Below are 20,844 nucleotides of genomic sequence, written 5' to 3'. Positions count from 1 at the left end.
TTTTATTCTCTCTCTCTCTCTATCTCATAGTTGCTTCTGCTATTTCCGCCTCTCCTTCTGTGCTCTCATTTTTTGCCTGTAGCCTATATTAGAAATACTTACAGCAGGTTTGAAATATAAATGCTGATGTTTTCCCTTTTATTTGCCTGTTTATGCTCAAGTAGGTTCAATAGTTGGTGGATTTGAGGACTTTGATTACATGCATTATTTTTTGTGCCATGAGGGGGCGGTAGTCTTCATAAAGCTGACATCATGACCTTTTTCTCATGCTGTGAAATGTGATCAAATCTTTTAGTGACATCTCGTGGGTGATTCATAAAAGCAACATATTATGTAAGAATTTATACTGGCATCTGTACATTAGCAGATGGTTTTATGAACAGATTATTGACAGAGCAGCATTTGCTCCTAGTTCTAACATATACAAAGGTGGGGGCCAAAAGCTGAGACCATGCTTGAAAATATGGGATTCAAAATTAATTTAAATCTGGAAATAAACAGGATGTTTGAGGATTTGCAAACATTTACATTATGAAACATTATGACGTAAAATGAAAAATACTTTTTTTCTTAATCTGCGCCATTTGTAAGTCAATAATTAGGCAAAGATGTGACATTTATCATGAGAAATCCTTTGCACAAAGACGGTCAGTTTTTCTTGCTCCCATTGAGTGTTTGGATAATTCTCAAGTCATGCTAGAGAACATGATCTTTTTTTTACACATTTTTTGATTAAAAACCTGTGGAGTTAAGCTTGAGTGCTGCTGTCAAAAAAGGAACAAACAAAATGCTAAGGATTTTTGAAAATCAATTTAAATCAATTTAATAAAGTTTTAATTTAGATACTTGTTTTGTTTTTTAATGTAGTAGCAGTCATTAATCCAGTGTTCAGTATCACATGATCCTTCAGAAATCACACTGATTTGGTGCTCAAGAAACATTTCTTGAACATGATGAAAACAGTTATTCTGCTTAATATAAAAATACAAATAGAAGCATTTTCACAAGAGGTATTAGACTTTTGAACCCCACTTTATCTTCTGAATTGTTTGACAAATATGCTACTAAAAAACTCTGGAAAATATTTTCCAGTTCTCTGGCTGTTGTGCATGGTTAAACCTTTAAATTCACATATCCCAGAGTCCCTGGAAACCAGATTTTATTAATCCCTTCGGAGGTTTAAGCTCTGTTATCCTGCTGCTAACACACACTCTCCATGATCTCTTTATGTGATCTCTCGCTCTCTCCCTCCTTTTGGTGCATAACCGTTATTTTCCTCTCCACAGTAGGAGCCGATAGCCCCCTCATTACGCCCGGCAGGGGCACATCAACATGCTTTTTACTCGCAGAGATTAACATGCAGAGCTGGTCATAAGCAATGAACTGAGCTGGTGTTGGCAGTCCACTTCATGACCACTCGTTCCCCTCCCTTTATCTTCCTTCTTGTCTTCTCCTCCCCTCTCGTACCTCCCCAGTGTGTGTTTGTTGTTCTGTGTAACCCAGTACTGCTCTACTAACCCAATTTGGCATAATCTCAGTACTGTGCTGTAATGCACAGTGGGAGTGTTTGTGTAAGTGCTGTCTGGATCTCTGTGGGTGTGTGTCCGTGTGTGTGTGTGTGCTCATGTGTGCCTATTACGTAAATACGATCATCATCTCTTGTAAGCTTGTCAGCCAGAAATAGACTAATGGAAAAATACAAAAGAAAGAGTGGTGTGAAGGATGTGACAGAGAGAGAAATGGACTGGAGAGTCGATTAAATATGATGTGAAACTCTACCTGCTATTTCACTGACTGATGCTTGCCATTCTCCATTTCCTCTGGACCGTCACATTATGGCTTTAATTCAGCACTTATTATCTATAGCTATAATAAAGCGTATGTCAATATAAAGGAGACCACAACATCTGCTAAATGGGGTTGTTCAACAGAGGTTGCTTTGTCCACATTTTGGTTTTGTAACTCGATGGTTAATGGCTCCAGAAAATTGATTACAACAAAACAGTGAGTTGTGACTGAATATTTTTCATATGAAAAGAGAGTCAGTAAAAAGACTCACAAAAAAGAAATATACGTCATATGAATGAAAATGTGAAAATAGCAGGAAAATGGCTCACGATTCAATAAGGGAGTAAATTTTTAGCTCAGTTACAGAACTGAATGAATTGTTGACTAAGTGTGTCAGATTTAAAAGGCTAACTCACCATGAGCTTGGGTTTTGTTAAAAAAAAAAAAAAAAAAAAAAAAACATTTTGGACTGACTTAGGGGTGATATACCAGCAGAGACAGTAGAAATTTGTCAACCAGTAGAGATTTTTGACTATCGTCTCTATAGCGGTAACGTGATGATGCTGTGCTGATTTTAAGCCGTTGAAATGCAATCAGCAGCAAAAGAGAACTCATTTCGCTATATGCGTGCTGTCTGAGAGACTGTCTGAGCGCTGCTGAAAACCACGTGCACATGAAGACAGTGCTCATAGAGCACGGGAGTATTGGACGGAGTTTTTTTTGCCGCTTTATAGGCCTTGAACGGTTAAATACACACAATTGTATGTGTCAGAATGCCTGTCTTTGCAAGTATCCTTAAGTATGTCTTAAGTGAATGCAGACAGCTGAGAAAGAAAACGTGTAGCAGTATATTGGTTCTGGGCAGCTCTTAAATTTGTCGTTTTTTTAATCAAACAGCAAAAGAGAGAAAATCTCTTACTACTCTTGATTAAATCACTTTTGTAACTCTAATAAGAAGAAACATATACTGTAAGTTACACAGTGGAGAATATGTAGTGTTTTTACATTCAATTAGTCTACTTTATACAGTGCATGTAGCATTTCTTTATTTGTTCTTCTGTAGTTTTTTGTCCTATTGCTTGTAATTAGTTTACTTGTCTTCAGTGAGCTTGAGGTTTTTTTTTTATTTAGGCTATTATTTTTTTTTTTTTTTTTTTGTGATATTGACACTGGTGACAAGAATTCTGAATTTTCCATGGTATAAAAACTTTTGTTGTCATAAATGCCTTATTTTAAGCAAAAACAACTATATCGTGATTAGGGATGCACAATATTATTGGACTGATATCAGAATAATATCGTCCCATAATGGCTTTATATGTAAATATCGGCATCGGCCCAATATGAAAAATGATGCCGATATGTCTTGCCGATAAGAGGAATACGTTAACTCGCATGACTTGAGCTCAGGGTGTGCTAGTGATTAGATCACGACAGCAGTGTGGCTCATTCTTGAAGCAAAGTTTTGTCTGAATTATGATTAGAGTCACTGTTTTGGATGGCTGCATTTAATCTGTGAAAGCATGTACAGAATGACGGGTTTGGTGTATGATAGAGTAAAGAGTAATAGCACATGCAGTGGCAGCAGCGACAGCCTCCCCCAGGTCCTAACTCCCCGTAGGGGGCGCTGTTGGCCTACTTCTAATTAAATTAAAAAATAAAATAGTAGGGCTGTGCAATTAATCAAAATTGTCATAAAATCACGACTTGAGCGTGCACGATTTCTAAATTGCTTTATAGCACGATTTACCGCGGCCCCGACCTCCCGCAGTATGCCATCCGAACCAATCAGAACCAATCGGAATGCAGCGCCGAAATAAGATTTTGGTCATATCGCTCAATCATATATTCAATCTTTCATTATATTCCAAAATAGGAAATCTTTAGAATGCAGCCAAAGATAAATCGAGAAACATAAATGATTAGTTCATATCTCAAGTCTTTTGTTTATTCATCACATTATAGATGTAGTGAATGAATTGTTCTTGAAACCCCGTTATTGCATACAGAAAACACAGACTATGCACTGTAATGAGATGATGTCTGATGAACAATCATCAATGATTGCCAGTTATAACTTTTAAATTATTAATGCAATTTTTGGTCGCATTTGTGAACAGTTTCACAGTCTGAGGCTGTATAAATTAAGTGTTCATTGTGTAGTACAAATACACAACTTTTCTTATTTTAAATATAAATAATCATTTAATAATGAATACAACTAATAAATAAAAGCTAAGTAAATAATTTTTCCGCCAAGTAATAAAGTACATTAGTTTAGTCATTGTTTACTGTTGCCAAACAATGTAGAAACTTGGCACATTAACATAGAATGTGCAGCAGTTACAGGTTTATCTGCATCTAACAACGGCTTCCAACGCGGCTCATCCAATCAAAATCCAGAGTCTGAACTATCCGTTTTATAACATTTCTGTTTTTTAATATTTCATTTTTGCTTGACGTTAATGAATTCAGGGGTTTATCAGTATGTTTGAGCCCCAGGGAGTGTACAGCCAGTTCTAGAGCCTGTCATGAATATCAGTGTGATCTTCAAACTGAAGAGAATACCTGTCATCAGTGTAACTGACAGTTGCTGATGCTGACATAGTTAAGAGTTTAAAGAGGACTGAAAGAGTCAAACAGAGTGCAAGAGAGAGAGGAGTGCATTCCAGCTTCATCTCATCAACTAGAAACCATGTGTAAGAAAAGCAAGTCCGTCTGAACCCTTTGACCCCTGGAATGCCCCCAATGTTGGACTGAATAATATTTTTTTGTTGTTGTTGAGAAAAGCATTTGATGTTATCCTGCAAAAACATAGAGAATTAAATTATAAAATTGACAAAAGTTTTCCTTACCTCTTTTTCTTTATTTTTTCTGCTTCATTTTGTTTCCCATAATAGAAGAATTTACAAATACTTACAGTATAATGTGGTGTTTTGAAGAAATGTTTTTTCCATTAAAAAACAATTCTCATAAAAACTAAATGTCTAATAATTATTAATATCAACAATTAGACAAATGTTGTTTAAAAAAGTTTTGGATTAAGTGTAGAATGCTGTTCTTTTAAACTTTCAGTTCATCAGAGAGTCCTGAAAATAATGCACTGTATTGTGATTTTCACAAAAATATTAAGCAGCACAAGTAATAATAGCAAGAAATGTTTCTTGAGGATCATGTGACCTTACGTTTTAAAATATATTAGAAATACATATATATATAGATTTAATTTAGCAATATTACAGTTTTTACTATATTTTTATTCAAATAAATGCAGCCTTGATGAGCAATGAAAACATCTCTCAGAAACATTAACAGATCTTACCAAGCTCAGCGGAAGTGTATGTAGTCGCCTCTGGCTTGCTTTGTTGGGGACACTTATTCTCCAGCGATACTGTCGACTTGATTGCACAGATACTATTTAAACTGAACTGAACTGGATGATGACATCACTGAATTCAATGATGAACTACCTTTAACTGAAAATTGAGTGTTTACTATTGTCCTTTTGCGTTATTGGTACACTATTTTCCTATTTAATACTGTAAAGCTGCTTTGACACAATCTGTATTGTTAAAAGCGCTATATACAGTAAAAAAAGGTGACTTGACTAGTGTATATGTATTCATTTTATACACATATTTTTTCAGTTCATTTATTCAGTGGTAAGCAGCTTAGGTTGTAAAGATGTATAATTTCGGCATATGAAGGTGAAGGTTTTGGGATTTATGTTATTTGTTCAGGGAATGAATCTTTGTGGAACATGTTTTTGATTTGAAGATCCTTCTTAACATGGATTTTGTGCTTTGATCGCTGTAAATTCTTCATCAGTCATATCAAACAAAAGACTTTGCATCATCAGGACTTAAAAACAAAGGCTGTTTTCATAAAATCTTTGCATTTCTGATAGGGACATCAGTTCTTCATCATAGTGAGAATACTGCCCCAACCTGATTAAACATTAAGCCTGAACAATGAATAAAACATATCAGATTCCTAAGTGTTTCCAAGTTAAAGCTTCAAATATTTATGTACTCGCATCCCTAACTAACCCCCAACACAGTCAGCTCACCTGAAAAATAATATCTGTTTCAAAGGAAAGTGCAACTCTAACCATGAGTCAGAAGCTCTTCAATCGGTTTACAGAGTCACTGTGTCAAACTCTCATTAGGTTTCTGACACCAAATGACTTTGACAACCTATTACCTCTCATATGAGCAGGGCCTCAAAACTATTCGGTGAGTGGGAGTGAACTCAACCAACCTTGCATGAACCCTATCAACTCTGCATAGCTCAAAATCACATAAGTACACATCCGTGTTGTGTTTGGCTTTGATAACATCAGTGAATTAAGTAATCAGACCCCCAGGGTTTGAACTGAAGAGACCATCTGTTTGTTTCACTACAACATACGTAACACAATTATCATCGGCAGAAACACTTATTAATTGTTAAAGGTAAAATTGAAAATCTATTAACATTGTTAAACAAGGTTTATTTGGCACATTATTGGATGATGTCGATCCTTTCAGCGTCCGGTTTAAACAGGATTGAGAAATTCGCCAAATGAGTAGTTTTACCTCAATCCTGAGGCAGTTTCTGTGTCATTCAGCTCTGACTAATCTCTCAAAAAGATTGAAAGCACACATGTTCTCCCCTAAAAGCCATGCTAAAAAATTTAATAACCCAGTATGCACCCTGAATCCTGCCAACTGACACACATTTTGAAACACAGTAGGTCGTGTTGTCTCAGTCTGCTTATTGTGTAGGTGTTTAGTGAGTGTCTATCTATCTATCTATCTATATATATATCTATCTATCTATCTCTCTCTCTCTCTCTCTCTATATATATATATGAATATATATATATACTGATGACTATTCGCACAAACATATATATATATATATATATATATATATATACATACATACATACAAATAGATAGATGATTTAGATGATTGATTTGAATCTTTTTTTTAACCCAACAATCTGAACGGCAAATAATCTCACCGAAAGTACATTTTACTGGGTACTTTTTAATGTTTCATTGTTATTGTGGTCTAATCCTCTCAACTCTCAGCCATTTTTTCCATGAACATCTACATGCTCTCTGTTCTTCAGAGCATGGAAGGAGAATTACAGGGAAATTTCAGTGTGAACAGACAGAAACAAAGAGACTCAGGGGGAGGCTATTTGAGACTGAGCCCGAGGAGTTAAACCGATTAGAAATGGGTGGAAAGAACAACGACAGGAGATTCACTGTCATTTCGCTGCTGAGCATCATCAGATCTGAAGCCGCTTCTTGTATAGCATTGCGATAATGGGAACGAGACAAAGCGGGATCGTTTCTTTTTCATGCCTCTCCTGTTTCGTTTCATAAATAGATGGATAAATAAAGGTTTGCAGTCAAATCCTTTCTTTTCATCGTTCAGATTTTCAGCTGGAGAGGAATAATGAATGTGCCTCCTCAAAAGCCTCAAGCCAGAACGTTTGTTGTGGTCCAGCTGAATATAAGATATGAAAAAGAGCTAGGAAAAGAGAAAGCTCTTTTCATCAGTTTAATGAATATGCTGGTTCAAGCAATTATAAGCACCTTTTTAAGATCCTTCAGGCATTTAAAGGAATACTCCACCCCAAAATGAATTCTTGTCATTAATCACTTGCCCCCATGTCGTTCCAAACCCATAAAATCTTTTAAATTTAAGATATTTTGGATGAAAACCGGGAGGCTTGTGACTGTCCCATAGACTGCCAAGTAACTTACACTGTCAACGTCCAGAAAAGACATTGTCAGAATAGTCCATCTGCCATCTGTGGTTCAACCGTAAATTTATGAAGCGACGAGAATATTTTTTGTACACGAATAAAAAAAAATAACGACTTTATTCAACAATTTGTCTCTTCTGTGTCTCTCCACATCACCGTAGCACCATTTTGGAGAATATCCGCTGAATGCAAACTTTGTACACTATTCTGCATCTGCCGCGACACAAGGATACATTTTCTACATGTATTTACGCTTTGATTTGTATGAAAGCTACACATCCGTGCAGCGCGGCTGACACTGAAGAGCATACGCTGCCTGCATTCAGTTCATATTTTCCAAAATGACGCTACAGTGATGCGGAGAGACACAGAAGAGACAAATTGTTGAATAAAGTCGTTGTTTTTGTTTTCTTCGCATTCAAAAAGTATTCTCGTGGCTTCATAACGTTAAGGTTGAATCCCTGATGGCAGATGGACTATTCTGATGATGTCTTTCATACTTTTCTGGACCTTGACCGTGTATTTTACTTGGCAGTTAATGGGACAGTCTCAAGCCTACAGGTTTTCATCCAAAATATCTTAAATTGTGTTCCGAAGACGAATGAAGCTTTTTAAGTGATTAATGACAAGAATTCATTTTGGGGTGGAGTATCCCTTTAACAAGTACAGTACACAGATTTCAATACAGCTGCTTGAGATTTTCAACAATATCACTATCACATCCATGATGAAATGGATTCTTCAGTCTAACATCTGAAAGTTCCCATCATGTGTCTCCTTATGTCTTTCATGTGAAATGTTCAATTAGTTATTGGTTGTTTCATTTGCATCATGCTGCGTGCTGTGAGTTGGACATGAACTCTTTTATTACTGAGTCTAATTTACAAGCAGATGGAAGTTCATTTGGCACAAATCACTGGTTAATGCTTTGTTGATTGGCAGTTGCCATTGACCACTTGTATCTCGTTTCGACAGTATCACTAGTCATGACAGATTGTATTTCTCTCAGATGGACACTTTACATCACAATAGAGCTGGCTGTAGTACAATAGCCCTGATTAAAGGGAGTGGATGGATTAATGGTGATTGACTGCGCTGACCTGAGTTGCCCTGAATGTTAAAGCATAAACCAGGACCTGTGATGGCTTGGGATTACAGAGTGCATTCAGTTCACTTCTGTGCAATTAAAAAAACATGAATGTGTACATTATTCACTATATATACATTGTATTTTTTATTATTTTCATATTTAGCAATATGTTGGCATATAACAAACACATATATAATTCTATAGTATAATTTTATAATTTTTAAGTATAATTTTAGTATAATTTTTCCATTATTATTTTGCTTTCTAAGGCTAAATGATTTTTGGTATTTGAATGATTTTATTTCCCATGATGCATAGGCATGAAAAGTCAGACAAGGTTGGATTTTACAGTGTAAAAAGGCGGGAAAAGCTACAACAGAAACCATTTTTCCAACACCAGTTAAAATTTCAACAGAAAATACAAAAAGAATCATAGACGCAATTAATTGCAAGAAATTATACTTTCAAAATTCTGCGTATCTAATATAAATATATTATATACTTTGTCAGAACACAGAATTTTGAAAATATAATTTGTTTTATATACAATTTAATATCCTAATCTACTTAAGTATGGACTTCTTTCAATATGTTTTAAAGCAAAATGTTTTTTAAGAGTCTAGTATGAACTCTATCGCAAGCCCTGTTTAATATTTATTTTATTGCTTTTCTTTTTTTTTTTTTTAGATGTGTCCTCAGCAAAGAAAACTCACACATGTAAGTACAGTCTTCATATAAGAGTACGTTCTTGTGGTCACAGATCTCTAAGTAACATACTCCATTTGTTCAAGTAAACCAAACGATCATGGAGACTGTTACAAAAGTAATTAAAGAGAGGAGGAGACACCGAACTTCTGGAAAATTCAAGAAACTTGAGAATGTTAACACCCACTTTTTTTCTTTGGGTTAATGTGAGAAAGTGACAATGCATGCTAGGATGAGATGGCTGTGATGATAAATGCTGTTTAAAGATGTTTTAAAATTGTTCTATCAGTTTTCAATTCCTGATTGAAATCATTTCCTAATAAGTAAAAGGATAATTGTAGTTGTAGTACCTACTGTACTGTAAGATTCGTGCAAGATATAAGTAGTTTACCAGTGGTGTAACTGATATTTCTCACCTCCTATCACACCATGTTTACCATGTACACACCCTCACACAATTTGTACACACACATACTATAAACAGCAATAAAAAATGAGAAATTATGAAAAGTTACAAATTACTTGTATTTATGTATATGTAACTGTGTGTATAACATACAATTACTTTTTTTGTAATTTATTTATTATTGCTGTTGTAATAAATATAACTTATTGTATCTTATAGTCAATAAAAAATGCACTGAACAATTTTGATTTACATGGTTGAATCCGTATTTACCACTAAACGTACATGCCCTTCATAAATGTAGGTGTTTATGGAAACAGAAGAGAGCCATTTCTTATATACTGGTTTCATGCTAAAAGGTTTTGCCAACATGACAGAAAAATGTTGGTCAAGGTGAGAGGAGCTGCTCAAGAAAATAACTGCACACTAGCGGGATGTTTTTGTGGTTTACCAATAGAGACTTCCTGTTTGTGCATTGAATGATGTGAAATCTCCTTTACTGGATGAAATGTCCCTCGTGTACTCGAATGTACTGGAAGGACAGTGTATATAAACTAGAAAGAGTAGGCTCGCTATATGATTCTAGCGTGTAGTTTCATATTGCATTCAGTTTTTATTTAGTCATTCTTAAATAAGAGAATTCAGTGTGACTGTGGGTGTTTGCACATGTGTGTTTGTATGCGAGTCTTGATGTTTGTGTTGGAGACACCAAGCAAACAAGCAGCAGCTGGGAGCATGTATTAGCATGTCTGTCCTGCTGAAGTTAAACCCAGCCCAGTGAGAGATCTGTTCAGGATTGCAGAGGGATGAATTTCTCTGAGAGAGTGTCTCGCACAACAGAACCCCATCCTCACGCTGCTGCCATGCCCGTGAAACATGAGACCTGCACAAGCAGCTCCAGCATCTCTATTTCAGCTATTCAGTCCTCAGTTGGACAGCATGTGGGAGACGTTTCTAGAAGAACCTAGATTGAGAGGCTTGTGTTTAAAGCAACGGTTCTCAAACTATGGTCTGTGAGGTTATTGGTTGGGGGGAAAAAAACATTATTAAACTAAGATGAATAAATAAACAAGCTCTAATGTTTTGTCTTGTTGGCAGAAGAAATGCATACAGGTTTGGAGTTTGAGTAAATGAACTGTTGTTTAAGGTCACATCTTTGAAACTTGTTGCCTAATGAGGTTAGCCAGCAGGTTCTTACCTAAAGCTTCTGTGTTGTGTAATAGTGACTTTTACAACCGCAGAGATGGTTTTTCACGATGCTTGATTCTTTGAGCAGACCTTCTGGCCATGGTGGATTGGAGAGGGTGTTGTGTGTTGTGCTGGGCCCTGGCCAGATCATTAGCATTCAGATGGCCCCGTTCCCCTCAGATTCAGCCAGACCTGTATGAGGCTACATGCGCATGTGCTTGTACCCCAAACACATATGGGTAGAATTTCAAATATGCCAGTTATCCTGTAGGCAAACACATGCAATTTCAAATCACTGCTGTGCTGCTGATGACTTTACTATATATGGCTGTATTATGTGGGGGATAGAGAAACAATAATGATTTTAACTAGTGGTCAGTCAACATGGGCTCTTTAAATAATTATATCTAAAGACAGATGGCTGGTATAATGCTGATAATTCTGACTCTATTGATAGCCTATGAGACATAGCAAAATACAAATACATTTATAAAAAAATAATTTATGATAACTTAGTTTGTTACATTATATTCTGTTTGATTATTATGTTACTAGGGATGCACCAATACTGGTATCGGTATCGGGCCTGATACTGTGCTCTTTTACTCGTACTCGTTAAAATGCCCCGATGCTAAACGCTGATACCATGTAAACAGTGCTGTGTTAAGACAAAGAAACACGGACCACAGAACCAGAGACAACAGAATGGAGTTATTAGAGATTAAGGATGTCTAAGAAGTACATGTATGTAATTAATACAGTATTAAACATTGAATATTCACGCCTTAGCACATGCATCATATGGATTACAACTAAACCTTAAGGATATATCAGAGAAAAATATAGGGTCATTCACTCTAAACATTTATTTTAAATGTAAAGCATACACAATTTAATTAAAGTGAAAGTAAAACTAGCAGTCTTTGTGAAATGCTCTAGTCTATGTGTCTCTCTCATTCTGAACCAATACAGATGTGTACATGCGTTGTATGTTTTGCTTGTTGATGTTAATTGCACTATATGAGTCGCTTTGGAATATAATTTGCAGCGCGGTCCAGACTATATATATATATATAAAATAAGCACGGATATATTATATATATATATATATATATATATATATATATATATATATAATATATATATATATATATATATAATCATATATATATCAGTGTGAAAAAACACAACTTCTAAGATATATGTAGGCTATAGGAAAACGAACGGTTCCATATTTTATTACAGGAAAACATCTTGTGATTACAGTACTAAGCCTCTGCAGTGGAGCAGCTCTAATGTGCTATTAAATTAAAAATTAAATACCATAGAGGAAAAAAATGGAACAGTTGAAATACTTGAAATACAGCTTGAAATACATTTTAATGGGCATAATTATGTGTGAAAAAAACTGAAGGTAATATATGTTTGCTAAATGAGCTAAGACAATTAATATTATACATATTCTTTTGGTTTCTGTACCCAGTATTTAAAAAAAAAAAAAATCTATATGCAATGAAAATACATTTATCGGTACTCTGTATTGGCAAGTACAAAAAAATACAAGTATCCATGTCGGCCAGTTCTGGAAAAAGTGATATCAGTTTATATATGTTATATTAAAATTATGTACATACAATTTAGAATTAAATTTTGCATAATGAATGTTATCAAAATTCTGTATGTACTGTATGTTCAACTTATATTGTATTAAACATACATACACTTTTAAGTTGCTTACAGTACGTTAGTAAAATCACAAACCCGATTAAGTTAACTTTCATTTAAAAAAATGAAAAATACATTTAGAATTTAGAATTGTTAGTCTGTTTTACATTTTACATTACATTGTATAATATATTTTCTTAATTATGTACATAAAGTTAAATTAACATTTTAATTTGGCATGTATGTGCTTTCAATATAATTGTAGCATTAAACATACATGTACTTGTAAATTACAGTAGTTTGAGTAAATAGGTTGCATGAATTTAAGATATTATTTTAATAAATATAAAATATACAAAAAATGGATAAAATTAAATTAACAATTTAATCTATCTATATATAAATATATTTGTGTATGCATGTAAAAGAGCTACAAAATACCTCCAGAGTGTACCTCAAAGCATTTATCCATCACATTGTATATGTTTAAGTTCATTTAGATGCATTGTAGGTTGTAATATATAAAGTGCTAAGTAATAATAGTGAGACAGGCAACCAATGCCCGTGAAACACTCTCATGGAGGAAGAGAAAGTGTTTTAGTTTGCTCTGACACTTTGAAGGCTTACCTGCAGACAACTTCCTGCATACAGTATAGAATCATGAAAACACATTGTACAGCAGTGCAAAGTGAGAGTCAACACTAACCCTTTAAACAGCACAGTCAAGTAAAAACTCAACAAACTAATCAGCCATTGGATGACAAAGCTGTCACTCAAGGGTTGAAGGGGCGGGTAGAAAAGGTTTTAGTCCTTATGTCACGGTCACATGGATTCTCATGTGGTAGAGACGAGAGGCACAGCAGCGCTCCCGTCAGTCAGCAGCTCAGCGCTTGCGTCCCAGCCTGCACATGCTCTTGAGACGAGGCTGTTGACGGTCCTCAGCGTGGCTACAGAGCCTCAAGATGTACTTAATGATCACAGCCATGAAAGGTAGGACAGGGATTTCCTAGTTGGGACAGCTGTGGAAATGTGTGTGTGTGTGTGTGTGTGTGCACATGAGAGAATGTGCGCACACACACATACGCATGTGTTAATGTTTCTTTAATGTTTCCAGCTCTTAATGTCTCTTCTTGCATGTATAATGTGGGAGTTTTGTTTTCAGAACATTGCAAGGACTGTTCAGTGCACTGTTTATGTTTTTTATGATTTTGAATTGCAAAGTGAATATTAGACCTTTAATGATCTTATAGTAATATGCATTAAAGCATGTGTGTGTTTGAGGGAACATCTCAGTCAGTCTGAAACTGCCGTGAGCATAAGTTAAGTCAGTAAGTGTGTGATGTGATGTGATGTGATGCGATGGCGTCTTTCTGACAGCTCATACATGGGCGGCCATGTTGGCTGTTTGGCACGGCATGGGAATGTTGCCATGCTGGATGATTGGGGAATGTTGTTCCATTGACCTATTTATGGCAAGCAGGGGTGGACTGCCATAGGAGCGCCTGGCTGTTTATTCCACCAACGGCTGTGTCTTACTTAATCCCCCCACCCCCAACTCTGAATCACCACGCATGCACACACACACACAGGCAATGCAAAGTCTTGCTGGCAGCTGTCATTATCTATTAGTGATAAGGTATAGGGCAGCGGAACATCTGTGCAAGCCTCCACTGCTTCTCTTTCAAAGAGATTAGAGATTATTTCGGCACTTCAGATGTGTCCTCCTACACTGTTTTCAGATCAACTGAAAGTGCTCTGTTATCAACCATCTTTTTGTCTAAGAACAAAGCTAGAAATGTTTGTGAAAGTACTGCTTTTCCTTGGCTGACCTGCTGACATCATGACTAAAGGTTAATAAGATTTAACCCTGAGTTGACTTGGCGGGATTGTGAACAACTGAATCTCATGTACGCATAGGTTAATTTAGAGTCTTATAAGGGTTAAGGTTGAAAGTTAATTATGTAGAATTTAAAGGGCTTGGTTATCATTCACTTTGTTCTTGGGGCAGATAATAGGTTCACTTTTAAGTGTTTCTTTTTACCCTAATTACAGATAATGAATGAATGAGTATTAGCTAATAAGAAAATAATGGTATAATGTCTAGGTGTTTGCAAAAACCTTTCATTATTGAAGCTCAGTTTAAGTCTAATATGTGCCAGAATGTTCTTTTCTCCTTTGTTATGATGGAGTGTTTATCTCAACCCGATGTGAGTCAGTGTTGTCAACAGATTACAAAAACCCCGAAGGGGGAGGGAACGTGTGTGTGTGTGTGTGTGTGTGTGTGTGTGTGTGTGCGCGTGTGTAGCTGCAGGCTTTGACTTTGGTTGGGTGCTGTGTTTTATGTTTCCTACTTAGACAGCACTTTCAGACCGGGAGAGAAACCAAACTATGTTAAACCACAACATCTCATGAGGAGGAAGCGACACATGCAAACAGAAATCTCCTGTGTGTGAAAGTCTGTGTTTGTGAATTATGATACACACCTGTAAAATATTGGTTGGCTTGTAGGTGCTTGTCTGTAAAAGTGATGAAATGATAAAAATCTAGTGGTGAACTTATATTGACTGAAAATCAGAAGATGCAGCTGTTGACAGACTGTACTATTAAATATAGTATAATATTATACTACATTCTGTCCTATACTATACGCACACACTGTATTTCACAAAATGAGGTAATATGCGTGTATACTTTATAATAATATATAATAGTAAATATATATATACACTATATTTCACAAAATGAGGTAATATGTATGTATATGTTACAGAAATAAATAATAGTAAATGCATACAGTATACAATTTTGTGTGTGTGTGTGTTTTAAAAAAAAACATATTTTGAGAAATTATGAATAGAATATTCTTTATACAAGTATATGCAGTTGCATTATGTAATGCGGTATTATTTAATATTATAATAGCTTATAAAATACAATTTTTATAATGTGCATATTGTTTAACATAATATTTTACAAAATATATTTTTTTTTATTATTTCTTCTCCACAATATGAGGTAGGGTGTGTGTGTGTAATTTATTTGACAAAATATTAAGATATTAAATTAAATGTCTGTGTGTGTATGTATGTGTATATATATATATATATATATACATATATATATATATATATACATATATATATATATATATATATATATATATATATATATATATATATATATATATATATATATATACATATATATATATATATATATATATATATATATATATATATATATATATATATATATATATATATATATATATATATATATATATATATATATATATATATATATATATATATATATATATATATATATATATATAATATATATATATATATATATATATATATATATATATATATATATATATATATATATATATATATATGTATATATATATATGTATATGTATATATAGTGTGTATATGTAGTAAATTATTATATTAAATCAAATTATATAATATTAGAATATATGTATTTATAAAAACATATTTTGACAAATTATGAATAAAATTCTCTATATGCAGTCGCATTATGCAATGCAATATTAATAGTAAAATATTTTATAAAATACTGTTTTTTTTAATATGCGTGTTCATTTTTAGATTTTTGACTTTTGGAGGATGTACAAGGGCATTTCATCCTCCTGTTCATGGTGAAAGTGTTTTCAGAAATGGTCTACAGGCTAATCAGTCTTTAAGAATATCCACCACAATCGAATCTCTTCACACAAACCCTTGTATTGTTGTGCAGAATTCATGCATTCACAATCCTCATCTGTATATGGCCCTCATGAACGCTCCTTTTCTGTAGTCTAAAATAGCAACTCTGTAAGCCGTGCTCTTGCATCAGAGCCGAACAGCGGTACCTACTGCTGCAAGACTTCAGCGGCAGCTCTGGGAGAATGTGCCTTTGATGTATAAATCCATAATTCAGACCAGATTAGCGTCTTGTGCTTCAGAGTAACTAATTACTGCCGATTGGTTTTACATATCTAATGAGAGAGAGTGAGGATGCCCTTAATGAATACGGCATGCAGAACCAAAGGGGATTAGCCCTTTCTGTAATCATGAGAAAATAGTCATTCTCAAACTGCTCTGATGCCTTTGCAAATAGAGTCCGCAGCTGAAAAAAAACATACGAGTCTGAGCGTATGTGACCGAGAGAAAGAGAGAAAAGAGAGCGCTCTTATGGTGATGAGATGCGTTTTACTTTTTCATCCTGTACTGTATGCGCCTCAGGGCTGCCGGAACGACTGCATCGCTCTTCTCTTAATGGATTTCTCCTCCTGCTCTATTCCCCCAGCTCCCCTCTCAACAGCCTCGCACACCATCTCTGCGTGCTTTTCCACAACCAACCGCAGCCGAGCCACTGAGGGGCTTGCGCACGACTATGGCACACAATCCAGCGCACACAGACGCCATCTCCAACTAGGAGTGCATCTTGACATTGATATTTACCGAAATGCACCACAGCGCTGTCGTGAAGCGAGCTCGTGGCTTGAGGGAGGATGGCATTGTCATACTGTAGTTACCCAAATGAATGTTGGACGTTAGAAGAGCAGATTGGACTTACAGATGATGTCAGTCCCGTGGGTGATTTCAACAGTCATAGCCATTTTTTCTGCTTGAATAAATGGAGTGTTTTATGTGGTGCTGCCTCGATTTATTCTTTTAAAATATTTTCACCGTTGTTCTGCTAGCTAAACCCTGAGGTTACACTCCGCACAACAAACCTCAGGCCTTGTTCTCTCTGCATTAGCAAACTCAAAGGTCAGGAGCTGTGGAATTAGTCTTGATGTGATTATGGTCTTCACTGATCAGTTTAAAGGAAGAAAAGAGTGTTTTCAAAGAGCAAAAACAGATGGGCTTTGTCAAACAGTGTTTTATCAATGTGTCCTATTGATTTGAGATTGATAATGGTTCTCCTATACTCAAATACCTGCATTTAGTCTTTTCTGCAGCTCTAAATTGAATTGCAACTTTTTCCAAACAAGTTTCCCAAGCACACTGCCAGTGTTATGTTGGGCATGTTGGACTGTTCAAACAAACAGAGAAATGTTAAAAGCATCAGTGTTCCTGAGGAAAATGACTAACAAATGTCTTAATTAAAGCTGTCTTTGCATGTTAAGCTGACACAGGAGAAAATATTGTAGCAAAGACAAAATGTTTTTTTTTTTTTTTTTTTTTTTTTTTTTTTTTTGCTGAAAGTGTGTTTCTGTCTCTTTGTAGCTCAGATTGAGAGTATTCCCTGTAAAATCTGTGGAGATAAATCATCAGGGATTCATTATGGTGTTATCACATGTGAGGGATGCAAGGTAAGACAACCAAAAAAACAAAACAAAACACACACACATCTCATAGTTATGTCTTGTCAGCAAGATCCCAATGCATCTATGAGTTTTTTTATGAGTTTTTTTAAATGTATTATTGTTATAAGGTTGTTATAATCATGAGGTTGTTATGATCATGATCATAATTTTTAGACTGTACACTACCATTCAAAAGTTTGGGGTCATTAAGTGTTTTTTAAATAGATTTACTTAGCAAGGATGCATAAAATGAATCAAAAGTAGCATTAAAGACATTTACAATATTACAGTATTTCAATTTTTAAAAAAATGCAGTTTTAAAATTTCAGTTAAGCAAAAAATTCTAAAAAAAAAAAATTAATGGTTTCCATGAAAATATTAAGCTGCACAAATGTTTTAAACACTGATAATAATATTTCTTGAACATCAAATCAGTATATTAAAACGATTTCTGAAGGATCATGTGACTCTGAAGACTGAAGTAATGATGCTGAAACCTCCGACCCTAAACTTTTGAATGGTGGTGTAGATTATTATTATTTCGGGTACAAATAGTATAATATTTTTGTCACAAATTTTTCTCTTTCAGTCATGTTGTAATGGCCAAAATGTTTCCCATTTACAGAAAAAAAAATTACGAATAAAGTAAAATCACACTGCTTTGCACTCACAATGCACATCCAAGCCTTATTTATACTTGTCTGAGTGTGGCATGAACCAGCACAGAAGGTGCTTGTGCTCACTAGAGTGCTCTAGAGGCATTTACACTTCATGCATTCTTCATGCATATGAGTTCATTTGGAGCTCCCATAACGCACCACTGCACTGGAAAGAGAGGCATAAAAATGCGCATTTTGTGACATATTCCTTTAAAAGTCACTTATTTGCATGGAAATATGCAGTGTTAAAAACCCTGTTTAGTCACAGTACTAATTGAAGAGTTAATAAATCATTCTGAAATGTGCTGCAATGTGAACTTCAAAGATGCAAGCTAGAGGTGACCTATTGTTGTGTTCTCTCTCTCTCTCTCTTTCAGGGTTTCTTCAGGAGGAGTCAGCAGGGCACTGTGTCATATTCATGTCCTCGGCAGAAGAGCTGTCTGATCGATCGTACCAGCAGAAACCGCTGCCAGCACTGTCGCCTGCAGAAGTGCTTAGCAGTGGGCATGTCAAGAGATGGTAGGCTCTCAACTCTCACAGCAGTCTGAGTGATGTGCATGTGGCTGCTGGTGTATATAATTCTCCTGAGATGTATAGAGTGTGACAGTAGGGTTTTAAATGTAAAAATACCTTTCATTTTCTCCATAGAGAAACTTACCATGAGCTTTGATGCTATTAAGCAATGGCATATGCTAATGTATTTGCATTTATTCGAAAATTTTGTAAGTCATTCCAATTGTATCTTTCACATTGCTTTTTAGTAGAAGTTCAAATCATGGCTAGTTACTTGTTAACCTTGTTAACAACCTCATTCCATGAACAAACCGGTTAGATACTTTGGTAACACTTTAGAATAAGGTTCCATTTGTTAACAATACTTAACATTACTTACATTAGTTAACATACTGAAAAATGTATTTATCATTTATTAACATTAACTAGTACATTAATAAAATCCAAAGTTTTATGTATTTTCATATTATTTAATGGACCTAAGGTAACAAACGCACAATAAACAGTTAAATGATAAAAGGTTTTTTCCATATTAACTGGAGTTTTTGTCCTAAGTTGCTGCGAAGGTGACATGAAATTTCTATTTTAGGAAAGGTTTCTATTTCCGTGACGTCACGGCTGTGACATACAAACTATGACAGTAGATAATTCTCAGGTGATTATGTGCTATATTCAAAGTTAAACGTGTCTAATGTGAGTTTGAATATCATACTGCGTGACATTTATATCCATACTGAAAACAACAATAGATAGTTTACCTCAGATCTTAAAAATAAAGCAAACATGTTAAAACTGTGAATTCAATGTGATCCAACAAGCATACTAAAGATGGTATCAGTCACTCAGTATGTACATTTAATGAAGGTTTGATATTTATGAATTATATTATAAACTTATCCATTTAATTGCGAGTGCTGTGCGCTTCCAGAGAGAGCCCCCCCACAAGCGCTTTTGATTGGCTGTGATATTTTGTTGATTCTGTCTCTATGCGTCTAGTGTGGACACCCAAATTGCATGAAAAAAAACTTTTTTTGTAAAACATGTTCCAGTATTCTGTATTTACAAGTTGTTTACAAATAATATTTTTTACAGTGTAATGGGACCTTACTGTAAAGTGTTAACAATACTTTTAGACATTTAGTATGATATTAGCATTATTAATGATAAACCGTTCACTCACAGCTGTGAAATTCGGCCGGATGTCTAAGAAGCAGAGGGACAGTCTGTTCGCAGAGGTTCAGAAACACCGTCAACAGCAGCAGGAGGAGAAAGTGGGTGATGACACAGAGAAGGGGCGGGAACCTCAACCTCCAGGAGAGGCGGAGCCACTCACGCCCTCTTACGCCCTGTCCACCAATGGCGTCACAGAGCTCCCCAATGACCTCAGTGGATACGTGAATGGTCAGACCCCAGATGAGGAAAAGGCAGATTCAGCGATTGGTGGATTTTACCTAGACATTCAGCCCTCTCCAGACCAGTCAGGTCTAGACATGGATGACATTAAACTAGAACCTGTGTGCGACCTCAGCTCGGACTCAGGCTTAGATCAATATTGTTGCTATAGCAATGGAGACTCTTCACCTACTGACAATGAGCTAGGTAACAACTATATAATACTAATCACTTACAAAAAATATATATTAAAAGTTATAATTTTAATTTTTCATTGTTATTTTTTTTTTATTTTATTTTAGAATGTATTCTATTTGTCATTATTATGGAAGATTGCATTGAATATAATAC

The 20,844-nt window shown here is 35.1% G+C and overlaps 1 protein-coding gene across 3 annotated transcripts in view; it reads left to right on the top strand.

Moving 5' to 3' along the window:
• LOC109088853 (nuclear receptor ROR-alpha B) overlaps window positions 1-20,844 on the top strand; it is a 37,023-nt gene that overhangs the window by 10,465 nt on the left and 5,714 nt on the right. The window contains exons 2-5 of one of the 3 annotated variants that reach the window (XM_042727584.1): window positions 9,330-9,359; window positions 17,850-17,935; window positions 18,966-19,107; window positions 20,284-20,700. In XM_042727584.1, the coding sequence (XP_042583518.1) occupies window positions 9,330-9,359; window positions 17,850-17,935; window positions 18,966-19,107; window positions 20,284-20,700 (675 nt within the window). Of the gene's footprint in view, window positions 1-9,329; window positions 9,360-13,059; window positions 13,597-17,849; window positions 17,936-18,965; window positions 19,108-20,283; window positions 20,701-20,844 lie in introns of those variants that run through there. The other 2 variants (XM_042727586.1, XM_042727585.1) reach the window with 2 other exon arrangements.

The sequence above is a fragment of the Cyprinus carpio genome, chromosome B7 (assembly GCF_018340385.1).
Source record: "Cyprinus carpio isolate SPL01 chromosome B7, ASM1834038v1, whole genome shotgun sequence".
NCBI lineage: Eukaryota > Metazoa > Chordata > Actinopteri > Cypriniformes > Cyprinidae > Cyprinus > Cyprinus carpio.
This window is presented reverse-complemented; position numbering and strand designations above follow the sequence as displayed.